This window comes from Oncorhynchus nerka, linkage group LG25 (assembly GCF_034236695.1).
Source record: "Oncorhynchus nerka isolate Pitt River linkage group LG25, Oner_Uvic_2.0, whole genome shotgun sequence".
NCBI lineage: Eukaryota > Metazoa > Chordata > Actinopteri > Salmoniformes > Salmonidae > Oncorhynchus > Oncorhynchus nerka.
In genome coordinates this window covers 18,681,011-18,706,572 of record NC_088420.1, presented here as the reverse complement: position 1 = coordinate 18,706,572, position 25,562 = coordinate 18,681,011, and the positions used below count along the sequence as shown (strand labels likewise).

General features: G+C 45.6%; 1 protein-coding gene across 2 annotated transcripts; it reads right to left on the bottom strand.

Annotated features, from left to right (window-relative positions):
* Positions 1-2,976: 2,976 nt before the first annotated feature.
* On the bottom strand, positions 2,977-25,439 carry LOC115109125 (membralin-like). 2 transcript variants are annotated; one of them, XM_029633731.2, is made up of 11 exons: positions 24,389-25,439; positions 15,643-15,942; positions 15,439-15,541; positions 10,143-10,253; positions 8,562-8,684; positions 8,343-8,443; positions 8,076-8,133; positions 7,891-7,974; positions 7,333-7,465; positions 6,691-6,790; positions 2,977-6,156 (listed from the first exon to the last, which is right to left on the bottom strand). In XM_029633731.2, the coding sequence occupies exons 1-11, from the start codon at positions 24,599-24,601 to the stop codon at positions 5,347-5,349; spliced, it is 2,136 nt and encodes a 711-aa protein (XP_029489591.2). In that variant the 5' UTR covers positions 24,602-25,439; the 3' UTR covers positions 2,977-5,346. The 2 variants fall into 2 exon arrangements, with proteins under 2 accessions (XP_029489591.2, XP_029489592.2); XM_029633732.2 differs by having other exon boundaries at positions 15,649-15,942.
* Positions 25,440-25,562: the final 123 nt, after the last annotated feature.

Below are 25,562 nucleotides of genomic sequence, written 5' to 3'. Positions count from 1 at the left end.
GTGTGTGTGTGTGTGTGTGTGTGAGCGTTTGTGTGTCAATAAAATAACCTTCATAGTGAGCCTCTCTGCCTCAGGCTTCAGACTTTTTCATAGCTTCTTTCATTGGCCTTTTTAAAGTGCTCTTTTTTACTTGAACACATTTGTGGCTTTCCCTGTCATGTTTTACGAACTCTATATCTAAAAGCAGTTACGCTTCACAAATCCTCCGGGAATTAAATATTAACAAATATTGATTGCTTGTAAAAGGTTGTTTATGGTGTAGGTTTTTTACTCTCTTGGATAAACAGTCTTTAAAAAAAATTAGGACTGTTTATCACCTTGGCTGTCATTTGATAACATAAAGGCAACATCGCCATCTGCTGTTGACTTAGAGAACAACCATTTGGGAACCGTAGTTGAAGTGAAGTATTATAAGCACTGAAAATTCAAATCTGCCTGGCTTAAGTCCCCGGAGGTCCTCTAAACTCCTTCCCCAGTTGGAGGATTATTAACGAGAGGGGGAAAGTAATTACAATTTCTAAGATGGTGTTGATTCTGTCTGTTTTGAATAAATCAGTGTGGAGCTTTTCTCCCCCTCCCACCTCTTCCCCTGGCTCAGTGTAACTATGGCCCCATTTGTTATGTAGAAAATCCACCGAGCCCTGAACCAGACCTATGAGGATGTGAAGAAGAAGCAGGGCGCCAACACAGAAAAAAGGTGACAAAATGGCTGCTATTATGGAGACCTGTTTTAAATATGTGTTTACTGTCCTTGTCCTTTCCTCCATAATCACTGATCTGACAGGACCTGAGTAGAATCTAGAAGAAACAATATATAGTTGAAACCTTTCCAGTCCCTTTACCAGTGGTAATGTCTCCGGGGGAAAGGAGACAAGGAGATGAAGCATTAGGGTTGGATTCAACCCTTATCGTGGAAGTATCCCCGTTAAAATATAAAGGTACTTTCCAATTGAGTCGACATATGCAGCGTTTACCATGAATGCAGTGTTTACCCCGAACATGGGAACATTGCCTTTAAATTTCAATCGAGTGTTAAACGCAGATTTTACGCAATACTATTCAGATATGGATTGAATCTAGCCCTAATACTGAGATACAGATTGAAAGCAATCTAACATACTAGTTAGTAGTGGTTGTTTAAGCACCAGACCTGTGTCTTTCTTTCTTTACTGACACAAGCCTTTTATCTCCATGTAGCTGCAACAACCAGAAGAACCAGCACCCCCAGCCTCCCCCAGACGCCCCTTCCCCCGGCGCCTCGGCCAAGTGGAACGAGAGCAGCAGGGACTCCACTGCTGCAGCCGCTAAAGACAAGCGAGTCCACTTTAACCTGGAGACCCTCAACAGCCGCCGCCTTCTAGCCCGGGCCGTGGCCGAGTCTGAAGGGGAGAGGGGGGGGTCGGCTGGATGTGACACTAACCCTAGGACCAACCCGGTCACACGGGTCTGTGCGAATGGGGGCTTCGGGACTTCCTTTGCCAGTCTGGTGCTATCCCTCCCCTCCTCTTCTTCATCCATCCCTTCTTCCTCCTCAGGCATTCCTTTGAGGCCAGGAGAGCTGCAGGAGCTGCAGGAGAGGATCGACCTGATCCGGGATCAGCTGAGGACGGCTCTGGCCAGGAGGGCTGAGCTGCAGACTTCCCTGGCCAAGGAAAAGGCTGCCTGCTCCGCCCCCATAGTGACAGGAATGACCTCCGTGGTTGTAGCTACTGCAGCCCTCCCCTCCTCCCGCTGTGCCACCACCATGACAGACCCTGTCCTCAAGTCCCTGCCCACAGTACACACCAATGAGAAGAGCTGATGCCCCCTGGTGTTTGGAAAAGCCAATGGTGTATTAGGGTTTATTGAAAGAAGTTGGATTACCTTGGATTGGGATTTATCCAATTGCTGTGAGCCCGATGCCATAGCATGGCAGCTCTTTCCCTGGACACTCTTTTGCTATTGGGTGAGATGAAAGAGCTTTTCAGGGCACTGGGAATCCCTTGTGATCTTACATGTGCCCAATTGGTCCTCCCATGATTGGTAAAATGTGTGTTTGTGTTTGGGCTACCTCAGGCCTACTTGGATCTACCATGCCAATGGAGTGGGGCTAGAAGTACCAGCATGCCCCCATGACCGAGCCTCGCTGGCACTGCACCCATTCTGGGAACTTAACCATTGACTTTCCAGTGGTTTCTCTTCTGCCACAGGAGCCAAAATGGCTGCCACCCACAACCTTCTGTTTCCAGTCTCTTGTTTATTTTAGTGGTGGGGCGGTAACTGAATTTGATCAACAATGCAATGGCAACCTGAAACAACAATCAGTAATACGTGGAGTTCAGACTGTATTCAAATCAGTAGTGGTGCTTTTATGGTGTTTCTGTTTTCTTCCTTTGAGTTCCGAGTCGATATCGTTCAAGAATAAAGTCTGATGGAAGTGTTGGTTGTGATGGTTGAAATGTGAATCCTTGTCAAGTGTACTTTGTGTCGTCTGTATTTTTACCGCTAGGTCCACAGAGGGAAAGTAGGGATGTTTTCCTCATGGAAATGCTGGAATATTTCAGTGATAGAATAACAGGTGGTACCTGAACCATGAAGTCTGTAATACACATGAACTCTTTCCAAACATTTATACAAAAAACAGGGTGTCACTTTTCCTTTGACATGGAATCCTTTTGTTAATCAGGCGTGAAAATGTGGACTTTATTTGGAATAGCCTGTCAGCGTTTCCCTGGGGACCCCAAATGGTGCACGTTGTGGTTATTGGCTCAGCATTACATAGGCCTACCTAGCTGATTTCAAATAATCGACTGAACTTTTTATTTGAATCAGCTTTGCAGTGCTAGGGCCAAAACCAAAACATGTACCCCAGGTTCGAGTTTGGGAAATGCTGGCCTATTTCAACCTACAATAACTAGTGGTGCACGTAACACTACCTACTGAAGGATAGGATTTACATAACCAATACTAGGACACACAAACAACCACACCAACGACAATTGTTTGTGCAAAGAATGCTTCTTCTGCACTTAGTTTACCGAACAGTTAAATACATTTGAATGAGAGAAGGAATCTAGTCCATCACAGATTGAAGGATTCATTTACATTGCCTAAAATGAACTACAAATGGACAGCAACTGTTGCATTGCTACAATCATCCTGTTTTTTCCTTACAGAACAGCATATAGGCACAGATAAAGAAAGTGATCATAAAACGTCATTGATAGAGCATATTTGTCACATCTGTAAAAGTATCCTCTTCTACAATGAAGACTTTTCTCTTTAAACTGACTTCCTGTCATATTGCACAATTTGGACCTTTCAAACCAGAACCACGTCCTTGGTCCTGCCCACTGCATAGCCATGACTACACCTCCACCCAACACACTGAACAGAAATGATTCTACTCCCATCTTAATAGAACTAATGGAAAAGTCTAACCCATTTTGCTAAATGTCCCTTGGTTATCGTGATTACGTTTAAATATAAACAATTTTCCTCATATCAGAGGTCACTATATGCCAAAAACCTGCTTAAATTTACATTTACATTTAAGTCATTTAGCAGACGCTCTTATCCAGAGCGACTTACGAATTGACTGCTAAGGAAGTCTCAACATGCACTTCCAATAATATCTCATTTGGAATCATAAGGCATCAAAATAAAGCTCACTGGGCAGGAAGTTGTTCTGTTTCAACAGATGAGGATGTAGACATTGGAACACATCTGTCATTATTCCCTGTTTATTCTGCCCTGCCAGTTTCTACTTGGAGTTATAGTATAACTTTTGTTACACCCTGTCCATCTTAGAACGGCGTTCAGCAGGTTCCAGAAAGGGGAAGCAGGATGCATGTCAGGTCCATCTGATGACCGGTAGGTTGTCTCACAGTAGCATCTTACTAGGCTTGCAAGTCCAGTTTAGTCTCTTGTGAGCTAACAAACAAACAGTGGCCACACAAGTCTGGTAAAGTTTCCAAGGTAGTCTTCAGCAGCTTCATCAGGAGGTTTTGAAACAAGAAACATGATAAAAAATACGCTCTTTACCAAATTAAATTGGAGCGTCCAAGGCATGCAATTTCATCACAACTTGCCATTTTGGCAGCTGAATGGTAGATCAATGACACATGTAATGGAGATTGGTTGGCGTGGTTACAATAGCTTTACCCTGAAGCCATTTAACATAGCCTGCTATCGTCTTGTGCTAGTCTGAAGCAAAGACCTGTGTGTTACCCGGTCACATGCTCCTCTTTTGGAATACAGGATGTAAGGCAAGGTTTCACAAACTGCTTCCTGGCGCCCCCGGGGGCATGTTCTGTTTTTTGCCCTAGCACCACAGAGCTGATTCAAATAACCAACTCCTTTATCAAGCTTTGATTATTTGAACAAAACATGCACCCAGGGGGGTTAGTATAGTGACATTACAGACCATGAAACAGGTGCCTGGTCAAGCCTTCCAGTTGATCATGTATCTGCACGGTGAAGTGATTGCAATTTGAAAGACAAAACCTGCTAATGAGTTATGGGTGAGAAAATGGGCCTAGTGTCCTGACTGTACATAGAAAAGTTCCCAGAGGGAAGTAATGATGCAGGTTCACTAAAAAAAAAGAGGTTAAGACAAAAGAAACTGCAGTCATGACAGCTCATCTGCTGCTCAAGCAGTACGGGAGCAACTGCCAAGCATTGTAAGAACAGTGGATTGGCAAAACATCCGAGCAAGGAGGTCTACTCAACACTCAAAACAGTGGATATCAACTCAATTTCCCACGATGCTCCAGTCAGGGATAGAGCTAGCTTGCGGAGCCAGTTGGAGAAAAAGTTGAGAGCTTGTGAGAAGTGGGGTTTGACCAAGTATCATGACAACCCACAGCAACCTTATTAGCCTGTTTAACAGTTCTGAAAGAAAAATTAGCAACTCAAAACACGGTCTTTTTTCTGGGTTTGAGGACCAGATGGAATGAATGGATGGATTGGACAAGAGGTCATGTGTTGCAGCCCTGTATAGTCCACTGTGCTCTCAAAAGGAAACATACACCGCCATTTCCAAATCCAGTCGAGACACCCCCTAACCAACAGAATCATCATCTTTAAGGAATTCTATATCACCAATGCAATAGGATTGATTATTTCACAAATACATTTCCCCCCAAAAATGTATGTCCGGGTAGCCATTTCCGAACAATTCCACACCTTTGAAGAGAAGCTTTTCATTTCCTCAGCTTTCCATCCCCCTCTTCTCCTGGTTGTCGTAAGAATGACATTACAGGAATAAAGCCACGTCGGCATCTCGCGGTGTTGGAAGAAGAATTAAGGGGGAGAAGATATGTTTCCTCTGCGTATGGGAGCATGTGTGTGTGTGTGGGGGGGGGCTCAGGATGGAGTGGGGCTGGGGACTTCCTCTTTCTTGGAGTCCCAATCTGTGGGGCTCTGCCTGGGGCATTCTGGCTCCCCAACCACTGCCCTACTGCAGTCTGTGTGTGGAGAAGGTGGTTGAGGAAGGGACGGCCTGACACTAGAGAGGCAAGTCTCTGCTTCCTGGAGTCCTCCCACTGGAGGAGAGGGAGGAGGCAGGCCTGATCCTGCTGCACTGCCTCTACAGGCCACTATGGTTTTGATTTCCACTGCCATCAAGCTGGGACCGGTGCCACTTGTGCTCTCTCCTCCACCATCACTCCCCCCCATTCGAATCTCCGCCACCACGCTGAGGCCTGCCCGAGGAACACCAACCCTCCCCACCCCTCTGGCCTCCCCCAGCAATCCCCCTGCCGTGCTCTCCATCAAAGACCCCCCAGGTTGGGGGGCTGAGGAGGACAAGGCCTCCGTGATGATGGCTGTCGTCTCCGCCATCCAGTCCAGCTCAGTTGTCAACTCTCCTACGGCCCCTTCTAACGTGGCACCCCCAGCCAGGCCGTTTGACTGGGAAGCCAGGGTCGCTGAACCTTGGGCCTGGGCCACCGAAGAAGCCAGGGGCTCATCTAGCGGTCGGACCTGGCCGTTGGCTTCCCCTCCCCGAGCTGGGGCTGCTGCAGCGGTGGTGGTGTTGTTGTTGAGGTTGTCCTGCAGGGCCGTCTGGTTGCCCCCCTGGCCCGCCAGCTGGTTCTGCAGCAGCATCTCCTGGATGCGGATCTGTTGGAGGATGGCCGGAAGCTCGTAGTGGTGGAAGAAGTAGATCATTGAGTGCTAGGGATGGAGAAGAGATGTAGGCGCTTAAAGTAAGTCTGTTTAAGTCATGGCGTTAGAAACAGGGTCGGGGGAGGCTATAACCTAGAACTAGAGGTGGCTGGCATTGGCTAAACTCTAGCCTAGGATGCTAATCGCTTTGGTCCAGCCACTAGCATTTGGGCTAAACAATTAGAATCACACACACACACACACACACACACACACATATTCAGGACATTCATTTAAAATAGTTTTGAAGACACACCAACCCGATATGACCTTTAGCGATTCGCTAAAATAAAATGTTATTCTATGTTTTGTTTACCATAACATCTAATGAATAATAAGCAAGTAGAAGGCCACAATAACATGTCCACTTGCCTAAAGATGAAGCACATTCCAGCTCAGTGTTTTGACTTGGTGCTCATATTCAAAATGCTGGAGGATGGAGTGTGTGTGCTACTAACTAAACACACACACACTTTGAAATTACACTACAGTTTGAGTGAGTTTATTTTCTCTAGTCAATTTCTTTCCTCCAACCCTTCTCACCTGTATGAAGAGCCAGGAGGTGACCAGAGCCAGGCTGCTGTACTGGCCGTTGAAGCGGTAGTGGTAGGCGTAGAACGCAAAGTGATACAGATAGAAGAACCTGCAGGAGACAGACAGCCTCCTTAGAGAGTAGCCAAAAATAACTGGACTGACAAACAGAGGAATGGATAAACTGTCTGGAACTGGAGAGACAAAGTGATCGGTTGCATGTAGTGGAAAGAATAAGCTAATTAGTTAGACTACATAGAAACAAAGCAAATAGTCTTCATGTTCCAAGGGCCCTTTCTCTTCATGTTCCAAGGGCCCTTTCTCTTCATGTTCCAAGGGCCCTTTCTCTTCATGTTCCAAGGGCCCTTTCTCTTCATGTTCCAAGGGCCCTTTCTCTTCATGTTCCAAGGGCCCTTTCTCTTCATGTTCCAAGGGCCCTTTCTCTTCATGTTCCAAGGGCCCTTTCTCTTCATGTTCCAAGGGCCCTTTCTCTTCATGTTCCAAGGGCCCTTTCTCTTCATGTTCCAAGGGCCCTTTCTCTTCATGTTCCAAGGGAACTTTCTCTCTGTCCATCCCCATTTGATGCAAGATAGTAGGGTATGAATGGTTTATATCAGCTATTGGCATTTGCTGGTGTTGGTGTGTGGAACTCACCTCAGCCAATGACGTTTGCTGGTGTTTGTGTGGCAGCAGATGGCGTCGTACTGGTCGGCCAGCCACACGATGAGGATGATGTAGAAGGCGGTGGTGGTGTCGTTGAAGAACTCAGACATGATGGCCTCCATGCCTGGGAGAGAGAGAGAGAGATTTGTACCACCTGTTCAATCTAGAAACAGTCTCAAGACCCAGCTTGTTGTCGTTACATATGTAGTCGAATATGTTGGCACCCGTAGCACTTTACAATGGAGCGCAATAGACAGAATGTTCTGTTTTCTCTTCTCAAAACTTGTTGAATGACTTTTTTACCATGTAGGCACCTACAACAGGTGAGAAATTACACAGTAAATGAGAATCATTGCATTCAAACAAATTTTATTCGAATTTTAAATCATTTAGTCCGGGCCATTTTAAAATCATACAAATACAAAAGTAAACAAAGTACTTTCAATTTCATCTAATTTTAGAAGAAACGGTGAATCACGCAAAGGTGCCAATATATTTGACCACATCTGTAACTGTAGAGATGGCGCCTCAATGGTATGACACTCTTACCCACGAGAGCCAGGATCACGGTAAGCAGAGGCGCTGCTGGGAAAGCCATGGTCATGTTCATCTCCAACATCTGCAGAAGGTCCACTAGAGAAACAGAGGTTAAAGGTCAGAGATGAAGCATCTGGCATGTAGAGATGTATTCTTCCAGGACTACTAGAGTTGAGAGGGGTGTGAGTGTGACTCACCAATGAAGACAAAGATCTGGTGGTGGGAGTAGCGTAGCAGCATAGACACGGACAGGGTCTGTAGACAGGGAAGGAAACAGACAACTTATCTTTCATGAATAACCCAGGGAGTTAGTTAAGCACCAGCTCATTTATCATACCAAATATGTTGTATTGTTTGTGAAACTTCAGAGTAAAGAACCTGAATGATGGTTTCTCATGGGCTACATTTAACACTTTGGATTTGATGCAAGTTTGACAAAAAGGTGTGTGGAGATTGCTACTTACGAATATTACCATGATGACAAAGGCAGCCAGGTAGGAGGTGCGAGCCATCCACATGCTGACAAATCGGTAGTGTTCCCCGGACACCACATTCCTGAGGAAGCCTGTTCTCACACAGAGCACCGGTCAGAAACACACACACAGGCCTTTGCACACCACCAAGAAAAGAAACATATGGGAGAATCCCTGACACACACACACCCATCCCTAAGCACCATGTACCTTTGTCCTCCTCGTTCTCTGCCAGGGCCTTGACACTAGACATCAGGATGTCATCGTAGCCCAGGAACTCATCCAGGAGGAGGCGACTGAAGCTGTCCCCAAAGCACTGATCCTTCATGGGGTCTGCACACAAACACAGAGCCCCTCCTACCCTCTAACACTTGTTTGTGGTACACGTAACAGACTTGTTAGTGTTATGATGACTACTTATCTTGGTGTTTCTACAACACCTACACCCTTTAAGGTCTGAATAAGAGCATCTGCTAAAAGAAACTCTCATGTGAAAGGGTGCTCAACAAAAGGGTGGTCTGAGAGCCTTCAGCTTCAACTTCCATTAAGTGCAGAATTGTGTTGGCCAATATGACCTACAACCCAAATAAATTTATATTTCAAAATAAAAGGCTGTAGCTAGCTACTGTCCACCTTTGCCTTGGGTGGCTAAGGGAGGTTTTGTACTAGGCACACCAGCAGGTAACTACTGATCAAACCAAATGCTGCTCATTGGCAAGCAAGTCAGTGGCCATACTTCCTATCCCTTTATTAACTTCAGTCCCTCTGACTGTATCCACTGTAGTCCCCCTGACTGTATCCACTGTAGTCCCCATGACTGTATCCACTGTAGTCCCCATGACTGTATCCACTGTAGTCCCCATGACTGTATCCACTGTAGTCCCCATGACTGTATCCACTGTAGTCCCCCTGACTGTATCCACTGTAGTCCCCATGACTGTATCCACTGTAGTCCCCCTGACTGTATCCACTGTAGTCCCCCTGACTGTATCCACTGTAGTCCCCCTGACTGTATCCACTGTAGTCCCCCTGACTGTATCCACTGTAGTCCCCATGACTGTACCCACTGTAGTCCCCCTGACTGTATCCACTGTAGTCCCCCTGACTGTATCCACTGTAGTCCCCATGACTGTACCCACTGTAGTCCCCCTGACTGTATCCACTGTAGTCCCCCTGACTGTATCCACTGTAGTCCCCCTGACTGTATCCACTGTAGTCCCCCTGACTGTATCCACTGTAGTCCCCCTGACTGTATCCACTGTAGTCCCCATGACTGTATCCACTGTAGTCCCCATGACTGTATCCACTGTAGTCCCCATGACTGTACCCACTGTAGTCCCCATGACTGTACCCACTGTAGTCCCCATGACTGTGGTGTTACATGTAGACTAGAAAATGACATGTCCACGAGCAGCACTGCAGATATTGAGATGAGAGAAATTAAAGACTTCCCTCCGTCACTGCGCATGTGCACAGGTCGGTATCACACAGTTACAGCGTGGTAACCACGGGAGGAAAACAGCGGAGCGCTTCAACGCTCTTAGGTGTTGCGGAAATTGGCCCAGTATGCCGTTTACTTTGTGCATTTATGTCATTTCGATGAGTCTACCTTTAAGTAGGTTTAAGTTAATAACACAGCTTACCCAGGTACTGAATGACTGTTAATGACACCTGCTATGTCATGGTTAAGGTGGTGTTAAGTAGGCTAAACACACCTCACCAGCTATGACTGTTCATAGCACCTGCCATCATGTGCTATGTCAGTGTTAAGTAGGCTTTATAACAGCTTACCCAGCGTGGCGACCATGACAGGGATGTTGAGGCGTTGCCGGGTGGTCTGGGACAAGCGGAGGAAGCCGTACTCCAGAGAGTACTCCACTATGTAATCCTCCTGAGGCCACACTGAAGGCACAGAGACACATACACAGGTAAGCATCGCAGCTTACCACATCCTGTAGCTCACCAACCCCACTGCACACACGATTGCATTGGCCCCAGTGATGTGCTGGGCAGTACGCACTACCCTTTGTAGCGCCTTACGGTCAGATGCTGAGCAGTTGCCACACCAGGCGATGATGCAACCGGTCAGGATGCTCTAAGCTGCAGCTGTAGAACTTTGAGGATCTGGGGACCCATAACAAATCTTTTCAGTCTCCTGAGAGGGAAAAGGGTTTGTCTTGCCCTCTTCACGACTGTCTTGGTGTGTTTGGACTATGATAGTTTGTTAGTGATGTGGACGCCAAGGAACTTAAAGCTCTTGACCCGCTCCACTTCAACCCCGTCAATGTTAATGGGGAACAGTTCGGCCTTCCTTTTCCTGTAGTCCACGGTCAGCTCCTTTATCTTGCCCACATTGAGAGAGGTTGTTGTCCTGGCACCACACTGCCAGGTCTCTGACCTCCTCCATATAGGCTGTCTCATCGTTGTCTGTGATCAGGCCTACCACCTTTGTGTCGTCAGCAAACTTAATGACGGTGTTGGAGTCGTGGGTGAACAGGGAGTACAGGAGGGGACTAAGCACGTGGCCCTGACGTGCCCCAGTGTTGAGGATCAGCGTGGCAGATGTGTTGTTACCTACCCTTACCACCTGGGGGCAGCCCATCAGGAAGTTCAGGATCCAGTTGCAAAGGGAGGTGTTTAGTCCCAGGGTCATTAGCTTAGTGATGAGCTTTTTTTAATTTGACCTTTATTTAACTAGGCAAGTCAGTTAAGAACACATTCTTATTTACAATGACAGCCTAGGAACAGTGGGTTAACTGCCTTGTTCAGGGGCAGAATGACAGGTTTTTACCTTGTCAGATTGGGGATTCGATCTAGCAAAATTCCGGTCCAATGCTCTAACCACTAGGCTACCTGCCGCCCCATAGTGATGAGCTTTGAGGGCACTATGGTGTTGAACGCTGAGCTGTAGTCAATGAATAGCATTCTCACATAGGTGTTCCTTTTGTCCAGGTGGGAAAGGGCAGTGTGGAGTTCAATCGAGATTGCTTTCAAGTCAGACACCATTTTAATCATGAGAATCTCATCTTTCTAATTATCTAAGTCTGGGCAGCGAGCTTGGTTGTCATCAAATGCTAGCCCCAAAATAATTTTTGCCCTTGGAACGCTTGAGCTCCCTCCATTACTTTCCTATGGAGAGACATGCCGGTCTATTTCGCCAAATATCAATGTGTATATTCAAGTCAGGCACCGTTTTAAAAATCAGGAGAATCTCCTCTTTGTAATTATGTAAGCCTGGGCAGCGAGCTCGTTTGTCATCGATCACTAGACCAGAAATAGAAGTTCATTTTTTCCCTACTTTCTCATTACGCAGACATAAGCACAGTGAACACCATCGAGGTGCGGATGTTACTTTCTATACGAATAGTTTTTTCCCCAATTCTGTCCGATGAACAGATTGTAGCGGTAAAATAAAAAAGGAAACATTTGTTGTTGCCATTTAGGCAACATTTTATTCTAAACATCACCCCAGTCAAAACAGGCTCTGCGAACGTTCGATTCCACTCATTTGCCATGGGCTCGCGCTAGTGTTCCAGCTTAGCCAAAGTTATTTAGCTGTTTTTCAACCTTTGGTGAATTTTGACTCGTTCTGTTGTCCAGCCTAGCAATGGAAGAATAGTCTGGAGACAACCGACGCATACAGCAGCAGAACAACGTGCAGAGTTTTTACAAGAGTATGTAACAATGAAAGCTTCAGTATACAAGCTATTAGCAAGTTAGATGGACATAGCATGACATTTCCCCCCAATTTCAAAGTCCCCACATCATGCATTGAGCTAAATATTAATTTACCTTGCATTCACTATAAAGTAGTGGGTGGTGGTCACGAAGATGGCCGAAGTTTTTCCCCCTTTCGCAGTGATTTTTTGTTGCATATTCTGTAGACCGGGCGACAATCTTCTAATTAAGTTTCCCTCAGCACTCTTGTAAAACCCAAAATACGACCCCACTTCAAATTTGGTCCTCTTAGAAGTCTGAAAATTCTCCCGAGCGCTGTCACTGCCTTCCTCCATGTTCACACAAAACATAACCCACGTTGCATGCTACACCTGTGTCAGACAGTTGCTAACTTTGGTTGAGGCTAGACAGTATTTACCGTGAGTTTTTCAAATTACAATTTGAAACAGTAATACTAACCATCGGGAATTTTACCGTGGTTTATCGTGAAATCGTTAACTGTTTCATCACTAGACGTAATAATTTAGGCAGGTTACCTTCACTATCTTAGGCACAGGGACTATGGTGGTCTGTTTGAAACATGTATGTATTACAGACTCGGCCAGGGAGAGGTTGAAAATGTCAGTGAAGACACTTGCTAGTTAGTCTGTGCATGCTTGGAGTACACATCCTGGTAATCCCTGCGGCCTTGTAAATGTTGACCTGTTTAAAAGGTCTTGCTCACATCGGCTGGAACAGCTGGTGCTCTCAAGCGTTCTTCAGTGTTTCTTGACTCAAAGCAAGCATAAAAGGGCAGCTCGCGGCCGAGTTTCCCCTTTGTAGTCCGTAAAAGTTTCCAAGCCCTGCCACATCCATACCCTACTCAACAAATTGGATGCAGTCTATCACAGTGCAATCCGTTCTGTCACCAAAGCCCCATATACTACCCACCATTGCGACCTGTACACTCTCGTTGGCTGGCCCTCGCTTCATACTCGTCGCCAAACCCACTGGCTCCATGTCATGTCATCTACAAGACCCTGCTAGGTAAAGTCCCCCCTTATCTCAGCTCGCTGGTCACCATAGCATCACCCACCTGTAGCACGCGCTCCAGCAGGTCTCTCTCTCTGGTCAACCCCAAACCAATTATTTCTTTGGCCGCCTCTCTTTCCAGTTCTCTGCTGCCAATGACTGGAACGAACTACAAAAATCTCTGAAACTGGAAACACTTATCTCCCTCACTAGCTTTAAGCACCAACTGTCAGAGCAGCTCACAGATTACTGCACCTGTATATAGCCCACCTATAATTTAGCCCAAACAACTACCTCTTTCCCTACTGTATTTTTTTTATTTTGCTTCCTTTGCACCCCATTATTTTTATTTCTACTTTGCACATTCTTCCACTGCAAATCTACCATTCCAGTGTTTTACTTGCTATATTTTATTTACTTTGCCACCATGGCCTTTTTTCCCTTATCACACCTCATTTGCTCACATCATATATAGACTTGTTTATACTGTATGTTTGTTTTACTCCATGTGTAACTCTGTGTCGTTGTATGTGTCGAACTGCTTTGCTTCATCTTGGGCAGGTCGCAATTGTAAATGAGAACTTGTTCACCTATTGATGCTTTGTTTGTTTTTTTTACCCATTTTTCTCCCCAATTTCATGGTAACGCCTTGCCTGTTTGATGGTTCGTTTGGAGGGCATAGCAGGATTTCTTATAATAGTCCGGATTAGTATCCCGCTCCTTGAAAGTAGAAGCTCTAGCCTTTAGCTCAGTGCGGATGTTGCCTGTAATCCATGGCTTCTAGTTGGGAAATGTACATATGGTCACTGTAGGGACGACGTCATTGATGCACTGATTGATGAAGCCGTTGACTGTGGTGGTATACTCCTCAATGCCATTAGATGAATCCCGGAACATATTCCAGTCTGTGCTGGCAAAACAGTCCTGTAGCGAGGCATCCGCGTCATCTGACCACTTCCATATTGAGCTAGTCACTGGTGCTTCCTGGTTTAATCTTTGCTTGGAAGCAGGAGGATAGAATTATGGTCAGATTTGCCAAATGTAGGTAAAGCGGATTTAAGTTTGTCTGCATTAAAGTCCCTGGCCACTAAAAGCGCAGCTTCTGAATGAGCATTTTCTGGTTTGTTTATGGCCTTACACAGCTCATTGAGTGCGGTCTTAGTGCCAGCATTGGTTTGTGGTGGTAAATAGACAGCTATGAATAATATAGATGTGAACTCTCTTGGTAGATAGTGTGGTCTATAGCTTATCCTGAGGTATTCTACCTCAGGCAAGCAATTCCTCAAGACTTCTTTAAATATTAGACATAGCACACCAGTAGTTATTGACAAAAAGACACACCCAGCCCTCGTCTTACCAGACGTAGCTGCTCTGTCCTACCGAAAAACAGGGAAGCCAGCCAGCTCTATACAATCTGTGTAGTCGTTCAGCCATGTCTCAGTGAACACAAGATAATGCAGTTTAATGTCCAGTTGGTAGGACATTCTTAAATCATAGATCGTCCAGTTTGTTTTCCAGTGATTGCACGTTGGCCAATAATATCGAGGGTAGTGGTGGTTTCCTCACTCGCTGACGAATTCTCATAAGGCACCCCCTGTATTTTCATATTTTCTTCACGCGAATGACGGGGATGAGGGCCTGGTTTCCGGGAAGCAGTATATCCTTTGCATCAGACTCATTAAAGAAAAAATATTTGTCCAGTTCGAGGCGAGTAATCTCTGTATTGATGTCCAGAAGCTCTTTTTGGTCATAAGAGAAAGTGGCAGCAACATTATGTACAAAATGAGTTACAAAAAAATGCGGTTAGGAGCCAGTAAAACGGCAGCCATCCCCTCCGGCGCCACTGTGACCATCTAAAAGCAAATTACGGAAAGGAGGACTCAGGTTTACACAGACCATGCATAGCACAGAAAAACACTTATGCAAAGGCAATTTAGAATGGTTAAAAACCAATGCAAGGACAGACGGGGTCAAAGGCACACAACACAAACTGGGCCTAAACTAAAGTCTGGCTCTCAACTGCTACTGCTGGCCCGATATACAGAGGGTCAAGCTCCAAGCCCACACACAGTCTTTGTCTGGGCACAGCCAGGGCCCACTGGGGAGGTGAGATGGCATCGCGACATGGCCACACAGTCTGATTCAAACAATGATCCTTGACAACAACAGCTACAGAAAGTAGTTGAGGGGCAGAAGACAAGGGAACACATTTATGGAATAGAATCATGGGGGTGACTAACGACAAAAAGATGGCTGGAAGGGAAGATAAGGGAGCTAACTAGCAGGAAGAGGAAGAAAGGAATGGATTGAGGATTTCTCACTCACTGGGGGGGGTTGAGTTTACCTGCTCGAGTTAGCATCTCAATCTGGGAGACTGTCTCCCTCAGCGGCTGCATACCTTTAGTGGGTGCCTGGCTGAAGGAGAGGTCCTGGCTGTCGTTGAGGCCCCGTCCCCCACCACTCAGCGAGGGCTTCAGCCGCGGCTCGATGTCAAGCTCAAACTGACAAAGAAAAGAGAAAGACTTATTGAGTTAATGTATAAATGATGCAGGATTATTGGGTCTCTTTCAGCACCTCCTCCACACCAGTAGCAGTGTCTCACCCTTACAGAACTGTTGTCAAACATCTCCAGGGTCATCTCCTCCTCGTCCTCCTCCTCCTCGTGTTGGAGCGCAGCCAGACCCAGCCCTCCTCCCTCCCCCTCAGGCTCCTTGACCAGGCCCTGGAGACCGTCTGAGTCGTAGAACTGCAGGAAGATGGGTGCACGCGACGAGTTGCGCTGGATCTCCACTCGCAGGATGCCGTCACGCGGCCACTTCTCCCGAACGTGCTCCAGGCAGTTGATAGGCGAGCGTGAGAAAGCGATGTGGATATAGGCCAAGATGAAGAGAATAAAGAGTGCCTGGTGGAAATAGAGGGTGGAAGGCATTAACTTATGGCAGATGGAGTCTAGAGCAGTATTGAGATGTAAAAGGCGAATCCCCAAATTGACTTCCATATGTTTAATGGTGCCAAAGGGGACACATTTACTAGGATACATGTTTTTGTATGTTCCCCCTCCTGCAGCATTGTTAATGTTGATGACAAACACATTGAAGGAAAGGGATATAATATATATATTATAAAAATGTTATAGCGGGGCATTTTAGTGCTAGAGGCATCACCACAGACCCGGGTTCGATCCTGGGCTGTATCACAACCGGCCATGATCGGGAGTCCCATAGGGTGGCGTACAATTGGCCCAGCACCGTCCGGGTTAGGGGAAGGTTTGGTCGGGGAGAGTTTAACTTGGCTCATTGCACTCTAGTGACTCCTTGTGGCAGGCCGGGAGCCTGCAGGCTGACCTCAGTTGTCAGGTGAATGGCATCTCCTCCGACACATTGGTGCGTCTGGCTTTCGGGTTAAGCAGGGCGGTGTTAAGAAGCGAGGTTTGGTGGGTCATGTTTTGGAGGATGCATTACTCAACTTTTGCCTCCCGAGCAAACTGGGGAGTTGCAGCGATGAGACATGATTGAAATTCGGGAGAAAAAGTGGGTAAAATACAACAAAGAAAGAAGAAACTTATTGCACACAAGATACCCGTCTGATTCAAGCCGGTCTGGGTGGACTAAACCATTGCAGAGGACGCAGGGATGGCACACCAGTATCACCGGAAGTCCATTGACCCTTAATTCCCAATCTACAATATGTTGGGTTACGTTAATTTGTGTTAAATGCATTTAATCAATTATTATTCCAGTCTTACTTGTCATTGTAGAGGTGGACACATTGTTTGCAGGGGTGGACACATTGTTTGCAGAGCACAAATCGTAAGATACACAAAAGGTTTTGGTTCATTTCATTACATTTGAGTTGTGAATTTATTCATCGTCTTTCGCTTGGAGCGCTCCTGTCAATCATGAGTAAGGACACGCACATGATTACACAAAGAAGTAGTACTAGTCTACCTGGCCTGCGCGCAAATGTAGACCTATAAAATGTGCCCATGTGGGGATCGGATTCAATTTCTGATTGTCTTAACTCACCACCACTAATGCGCTGTGGAGCTTCTTAAGTAGAGGTCGACCGATTAATCGGAATGGCCGATTATTTAGGGCCGATTTCAAGTTTTCATAACAATTGGAAATCTGTATTTTTGGGCGCCGATTTCCGGATTTAAAAAAAATACCTTTATTTAACTAGGCAAGTCAGTTAAGAACACATTTTTATATTCAAAGACGGCCTAGGAACGGTGGGTTAACTGCCTTGTTCAGGGGCAGAACTACAGATTTGGTGTGTATGTAGGTAAGTAAAGAAATAAAACAGTAAATAGACATTTGAAAATAACAGTAGCAAGGTTATATTTAGACACCGGTTAGTCAGGCTTATTGAGGTAGTATGTACATGTACGTATGGTTAAAGTGACTATGCATATATGATGAACAGAGTAGCAGTAGCGTAAGAAAAGGGGTTGGTGGGTGGTGGGACAATGCAGATAGCCCGGTTAGCCAATGTGCGGGAGCACTGATTGGTCGGCCCAATTGAGGTAGTATGTACATGAATGTATAGTTCAAGTATGCATAAATGATAAACAGAGAGTAGCAGCAGCGTAAAAGAGGACAATGCAAATAGTCCAGGTAACCAGTCTTATGGCTTGGGGGTAAAAACTGTTGAGAAGCCTTTTTGTCCTAGACTTGGCACCCCGGTACCGCTTGCCATGCGGTAGTAGAGAGAGAACACTATGACTGGGGTGGCTGGGGTCTTTGACCATTTTTAGGGCCTTCCTCTGACATCGCCTGGTGTAGAGGTCCTGGATGGCAGGCAGCTTAGCCCCAGTGATGTACTGGGCCGTACGCACTACCCTCTGTAGTGCCTTGCGGTCAGAGGCTGAGCAATTGCTGTACCAGGCAGTAATGCAACAGGATGCTCTCGATGTTGCAGCTATAAAACCTTTTGAGGATCTCAGGATCCATGACAAATCTTTTTAGTTTCCTGAAGGGGAATAGGCTTTGTCATGCCCTCTTCACAACTGTTTTGGGGTGTTTGGACCATTCTAGTTCGTTGTTGATGTGGACAACAAGGAACTTGAAGCTCTCAACCTGCTCCACTACAGCTGTCAATGAGAATGGGGGGATGCTCCTTTTTTTGTAGTCCACAATCATCTCCTTAGTATTGGTTACGTTGAGGGATAGGTTGTTATTCTGGCACCACCAGACCAGGTCTCTGACGACCTCCCTATAGGCTGTCTCGTCGTTGTCGGTGATCAGGCCTACCGCTGCTGTGTCGTCTGCAAACTTAATGATGGTGTTGGAGTCGTGCCTGGTCATGCAGTCGTGGGTGAACAGGGAGTACAGGGGGTGACTTGAGCACGCACCCCTGGGGAGCTCCAGTGTTGAGGATCAGCGTGGCAGATGTGTTGCTACCTACCCTCACCACCTGGGGGCGGCCCGTCAGGAAGTCTAGGATCCAGTTGCAGAGGGAGGTGTTTAGTCACAGGATCCTTAGCTTAGTGCTGAGCTTTGAGGGTACTATGGTGTTGAACGCCGAGCTGTAGTCAATGAATAGCATTCACATAAGTGTTCCTTTTGTCCAGGTGGGAAAGGGCAGTGTGGAGTGCAATAGAGATTGCATCATCTGTGGATCTGTTTGGACGGTATTCAAATTGGAGTGGGTCTAGAGCTTCTGGGATAATGGTGTTGATGTGAGCCATACCAACCTTTCAGAGCACTTCATGGTTACGGACCTGAGTGCTAAAGGTCTGTAGTCATTTAGGCAGGTTGCCTTCGTGTTCTTGGGCACAGGGACCATGGTTGTCTGCTTGAAACATGTTGGTATTACAGACTCAAACATGGACAAGTTGAAAATGTCAGTGAAGACACCTGCCAGTTGGTCAGCACATGCCCGGAACACACGTCCTGGTAATCCGTCTGGTGAATGTTGACCTGTTTAAAGGTCTTACTCACTTCGGCTACAGAGAGCGTGCTCACACAGTCGTCCGGAACAGCTGATGCTCTCATGCATGCCTCAGTGTTGCTTGCCTCGAAGCAAGCATAGAAGTTATTTAGCTCGTCTGAAAGGCTCGTGTCACTGGGCAGCTTGCGGCTGTGCTTCCCTTTGTAGTCTGTAATAGTTTGCAAGCCCTGCCACATCCGACGAGCGTAGGAGCCGGTGTAGTGTGATTCAATTTTAGCCCTGTATTGACGCTTTGCCTGTTTGATGGTTTGTCGCAGGGCATAGCGGGATTTCTTCCGGGTTAGAGTCCCGCACCTTGAAAGCGGCAGCTCTACCGTTTAGCTCAGTGCGAATGTTGCCTGTAATCCATGGCTTCTGGTTGGGGTATGTACGTACAGTCACTGTGGGGACGACGTCCTCGATGCACTTATTGATAAACCCAGTGACTGATGTGGTGTGCTCCTCAATGCCATCGGATGATAGCAAAACAGTACAGGTGATCTAGAATTTTTTTCCATCTGGTTGCACATTTAACATGTTGATGGAAATTTGGTAGATCTGATTTAAGTTTCCCTGCATTAAAGTCTCCGGCCACTAGGAGCTCAGCCTCTGGGTGAGTGGTTTCCTGTTTGCTTATACAGCTGACTGAGTGCGGTCTTCGTGCCAGCATCTGGGGGGCAGCAGGGTAGCCTAGTGGTTAGAGCGTTGGACTAGTAACCGGAAGGTTGCAAGTTCAAACCCCCGAGCTGACAAGGTACAAATCTCCAAAATTCCAATTCTAAATCCAATGCTCCTCAATGCTTCTCACCAACCCCGGATCCTATATTTCAATAGGGGAGAAATAGCTTAAATGATGTCACAGAGGCTGCTTAGCAAATGTGCACACTACAAAGACACAGAAGGATAGATTCCTACAGAGAGCAGTCAGCTGAGAAAAAAAGTGTGTGGTGCTAGAGAACTTGTCTATTGATAATGCTCCTCTTCAATAGGAAGCCAACACACTCAGAACATCTAAAAGATGCTTGTATCCTTGTCGGTCCATAGCTAAAGCATCTGACAGAGGGAGAACACACCATTTTGTTTCACATCCAATCAGTAGCGCACAGCAGGGGCTCTTATCGCCGGACTGTCTGATAACACACTCAGGCAGTCAGATTCCGACTGTCAGTGTTTTTTTATGCACCGGATATGTGCAGTGAAATGTGTTTTACATGGTCAACCATAGTAGTACAGCGACCCTGGAGCAAATTAGTGTTGCTTCCTCAAGGGCACGTCAGATTTTTCACCTCGTCAGCTTGGGTATTCAAACTAGCGACCTTCCAGTCACTGGCTCTAACCACTAGGCTACCTGCCACCCTAGCTAACAGGTAGGCCTGGTGCACCCGTCACTGTTGACCCAACTGCTGATCGTTCAGTGTGTTTACACGCACATATGCATACACCTTGACTGCATAAAGCCCTTTTCAACATTCTCAATCTCTGATAGAATTCTGAAACTAGCTCCAACTGGAATTCCAAGTAGGAAACTCTGGCATCTTTCTAAAGCTCCGACTTAATGACCAGAAGATCACGGACATCATGATTTGATCAAGTTTTTTTTCTCTCCAGAGTTCCCAGTTTTCTTGAAAGCACAATTACAGGCAGCAACTAGCCACGTCCCTATTTGTGTTGTGGTATGCAGGGCCTATTGCAGTGTTTCCCAAAAGGTACGAGTTTTGGGTTCTTGAGTTAGCCTAAAGTGGGCCTATACCGAGTGATAGCTAAATACAATTGAAGTCAGAAGTTTACATCCACCTTAACCAAATACACTGCTCAAAAAAATAAAGGGAACACTAAAATAACACATCCTAGATCTGAATGAATGAAATATTCTTAAATACTTTTTTCTTTACATAGTTCAAATCACACAAAAATTATCAATGGAAATCAAATTTAATCAACCCATGGAGGTCTGGATTTGGAGTCACACTCAAAATTAAAGTGGAAAACCACACTACAGGCTGATCCAACTGTGATGTAATGTCCTTAAAACAAGTCAAAATGAGGCTCAGTAGTGTGTGTGGCCTCCACGTGCCTGTATGACCTCCCTACAACGCCTGGGCATGCTCCTGATGAGGTGGCGGATGGTCTCCTGAGGGATCTCCTCCCAGACCTGGACTAACGCATCCACCAACTCCTGGACAGTCTGTGGTGCAACGTGGCGTTGGTGGATGGAGCGAGACATGATGTCCCAGATGTGCTCAATTGGATTCAGGTCTGGGGAACGGGTGGGCCAGTCCATAGCATCAATGCCTTCCTCTTGCAGGAAGTGCTAACACACTCCAGCCACATGAGGTCTAGCATTGTCTTGCATTAGGAGGAACCCAGGGCCAACCGCACCAGCATATGGTCTCACAAGGGGTCTGAGGATCTCATCTCGGTACCCAATGGCAGTCAGGCTACCTCTGGCGAGCACATGGAGAGCTGTGTGGCCCCCCAAAGAAATGCCACCCCATACCATGACTGACCCACCGCCAAAATGGTCATGCTGGAGGATGTTGCAGGCAGCAGAACATTCTCCACGGCGTCTCCAGACTCTGTCACGCCTGTCACATGTGCTCAGTGTGAACCTTCTTTCATCTGTGAAGAGCACAGGGCGCCAGTGGCGAATTTGCCAATCTTGGTGTTCTCTGGCCAATGCCAAACTGGCTGTAAGCACAACCCCCACCTGTGGAAGTCGGGCACTCATACCACCCTCATGGAGTCTGTTTCTGACCGTTTGAGCAGACATGCACATGTGGCCTACTGGAGGTCATTTTGCAGAGCTCTGGCAGTGCTCCTCCTGCTCCTCCTTGCACAAAGGCGGAGGTAGCGGTCCTGCTGCTGGGTTGTTGCCCTCCTACGGCCTCCTCCACGTCTCCTGATGTACTGGCCTGTCTCCTGGTAGCGCCTCCATGCTCTGGACACTACGCTGACAGACACAGCAAACCTTCTTTCCACACCTCTCATTGATGTGCCATCCTGGATGAGCTGCACTACCTGAGCCACTTGTGTGGGTTGAAGATTCCGTCTCATGCTACCACTAGAGTGAAAGCACAGCCAGCATTCAAAAGTGACCAAAACATCAGCCAGGAAGCATAGGAACTGAGAAGTGGTCACCACCTGCAGATCCCCTCCTTTATTGGGGGTGTCTTGCTAATTGCCTATAATTTCCACCTGTTGTCTATTCCATTTGCACAACAGCATGTGAAATATGTCAATCAGTGTTGCTTCCTAAGTGGACAGTTTGATTTCACAGAAGTGTGATTGACTTGGAGTTACATTGTGTTGTTTAAGTGTTCCCTTTATTTTTTTGAGCAGTGTACATTTAAATTCAGTTTCACAATTCCTGACATTTAATCCTAGTAAAAATTCCATGTCTTAGGTCAGTTAGGATCACCACTTTAATTTAAGAATGTGAAAATTCAGAATAATAGTAGCAGGAATGATTTATTTCAGCTTTTCTTTCTTTCATCACATTCCCAGCGGGTCAGAAGTTTACATACACTCAATTAGTATTTGGTAGCATTGCCTTTAAATTGTTTTACTTGGGTCAAACGTTTGGGTTGGCTTCCACAAGCTTCCCACAATATGTTGGGTGAATTTTGGCCCATTCCTCCTGACAGAGCTGGTGTAACCGAGTCAGGTTTGTAAGGGCTCCTTGCTCGCACACGCTTTTTCAGTTCTGCCCACAAATTCTCTATAGAATATAGGTCAAAGCTTTGATGGCCACTCCAATACCTTGACTTTGTTGTCCTTAAGCCATTTTGCCACAACGCTTGGGGTCGTTGTCCATTTCAAAGACCCATTTGCAACCAAGCTTTAACTTCCTGACTGATGTCTTGAGATGTTGCTTCAATATATCCACATAATTTTCCAACCTCATGATGCCATCTATTTTGTGAAATACATCAGTCCCTCCTGCAGCAAAGCACCCCAACATGATGCTGCCACCCCCGTGCTTCAAGGTTGGGATGGTGTTCTTCGACTTGCAAGCCTCCCCCTCTTTTTCCTTCAAACATAACGATGGTCATTATGGCCAAACAGTTCTATTTCTGTTTCATCAGACCAGAGGACATTTCTCCAAAAAGTGCAATCTTTGTCCCCATGTGCAGTTTCAAACCGTAGTCTGGCTTTGTTATGGCGGTTTTGGAGCAGTGGCTTCTTCCTTGCTGAGTGGCCTTTCAAGTTATGTCAATATAGAACTTCTTTTACTGTGGATATAGATACTTTTGTACCCATTTCCTCCAGCATTTTCATAAGGTCCTTTTGCTGCTGTTTTGGGATTGATTTGCACTTTTTGCACCAAAGTACGTTCATCTCTAGGAGACATAACGCGTCTCCTTCTTGAGCGGCATGACGGCTGCGTGGTCCCATGATGTTTATACTTGCGTACTATTGTTTGTACAGATGAACGTGGCACCTTCAGGCGTTTGGAAATTGCTCCCAAGGATGAACCAGACTTGTGGAGGTGTACAATGTTTTGGTTGTTTCTTTTGATTGTCCCATGATGTCAAGCAAAGAGGCACGGAGTTTGAAACATAGGCCTTGAAATACATTCACAGGTACACCTCCAATTGACTCAAATGATGTCAATTAGCCTATCAGAAGCTTCTAAAGCCATGACATAATTTTCTGGAATTTTCCTAGCTGTTTAAAGGCAGTCAACTCAGTGTGTGTAAACTTCTGACCCACTAGAATTGTGATACAGTGAATAAGTGAAATCTGTCTGTAAACAATTGTTGGAAAAATTACTTTTGTCATGCACAAAGTAGATGTCCTAACAGACTTGCCAAAACTATAGTTTGCTTGCCTTGAAGCGAGCATAGAAGTGATTTAGCTCATCTGATAGGCTCGACTTCAACTGTATGTACATAGATTTGTTTATTTGGGCGGAATAGTTGTTACCACAGATCTGATGCATTCAAGTGGATTTTTTTAAAACTTCTGTTCTACCAGATTAAGATCTAAGATCCAAACTAATCCACACATCAAAACAAAGGCTGGACTTTGCAAATGAAAAGTTTGTTAACAGAATGGACACAACATCACAAACCATAATTATGTTACCAAACTTTGCATCTACACTGTTCAAGTAAATGTTTTTGTAAAATGTTCAGTGGAAATGGTCAAAAGTAGTCATTGTGCATAGTCGTATGGCTCGTTTAATTTCGCAATCATTGTTTTGTTTGACATACATTTTATAGTGAAAAATCGGAGTAAGCATCATTCTGTGGAATTGCCCCTTTCCTTTGATAATTTGAAGTTAGAAAATAAATATAAAAAACGAATTTATTTGGAGCAAATTAGCCGAGCGTCCTTGGTGAATGTGCTTGATATTATATCCTTGACAAATTGTAGCCTACATGAAGGTAAAATCATGTGAGGGGAAGTCTTACCTTTAGTAGGATAAGGAACTCGAAGATTCTTCTGAAAGACGGTGGAAACAATCTGGCATAGGTAACTGCCATCTTGAAGAATAGGGCATGAAAAAGTCTGTCTCGAACATTGATGAGTGGGTTTTGGTTGATATTAGGGTTTCGTATCCTGTTCGCCCCGCCATTGTTATTTTGCGGGACGTTGTTATTCGCGTTGCCCTGGTTTTCTGACATTTTATCTCTGGCAGGACGATTGATAGTAGCTAGTTAGTTATCTCAATCCTGGTCAAACGTGGCACCAAAAACTCCAACTGTAGAATGGTGCAAAACTGCATTTAACACAATGCAATAAAGCAGCTGTCAGTTTACACAGAACAGTCCATTTCTAGAGGTGACCAATTTCATGTCTTAATGGGCTGTGCTGCACTACGACCATGTCGTAGAAATAGATGTAACTATCCGGCTACAAACTCGTTCCACTAAAGTTAGCAAATGAGTTTCAATACAATTTAGCTAGCACGTAAACGGTTTGTATTAATCTAATTAGCAATGGCACTTGAAGGATTGTCAAAATCGTCTTTACAATAAGCAATGTTCTATTAAGTTGTAGGCCTTATAACTAAGCGTCAGTCAGTCATAATTCACACCCAGGCTAGCAATCTAGTTACCTGCAACATAGCTATCATGCTAGCTACCACGCAACCTTCCGATGAAACATTGACGATTATGGTGATGTTATCGAGGTATATTCTTAGTATATTATGTTCAATTCGCTATTATGCAGTTGTCTCATTGCCAATCACCAGAAATGTCCCAATAAAATAAAGTTATTAATACCCTACTCAAGCTACAATAGGCTACTAGCTAGTGTCGCTGACGACATTCAAGCTCTACGATGAGAACCGCCTTGTTACTTTTTAGTCGAGACTGTCGATCATATATCTCAGATGGAAATGATAACTATGATTCCAGTTTGTGCTTGACTCTTGAAAAAAAAGCATCCCTTGCTAGTTAGTTGTTTCAATACTCTCAAGGATTCCTGGGAAGCAACAACAATAAGGCAAGACAAAATGTAAGAAAGAAAGTCTGACAAGAAGAGTCGATTCCCCCGCGAGCGCCCTCTGTAGATGGACCGGCAATACATACACATTTTTATAAAGAGATCATAGAAAAAGTCATATCCAAATAGTAAACA

What these genes read in the sequence shown, in the direction of transcription:
- LOC115109125 (XM_029633731.2), bottom strand. Translation starts at nt 24,601, where the DNA reads ATGTCAGAAAACCAGGGCAACGCGAATAACAACGTCCCGCAAAATAAC. An exon ending in AGAGAACGAGGAGGACAAAG is followed by an intron (nt 8,444 to 8,561) that starts GTACATGGTGCT and finishes GTGTGAGAACAG; the next exon opens with GCTTCCTCAGGAATGTGGTG. An exon ending in CCTCCTGGCTCTTCATACAG is followed by an intron (nt 6,157 to 6,690) that starts GTGAGAAGGGTT and finishes CTCCATCCCTAG; the next exon opens with CACTCAATGATCTACTTCTT.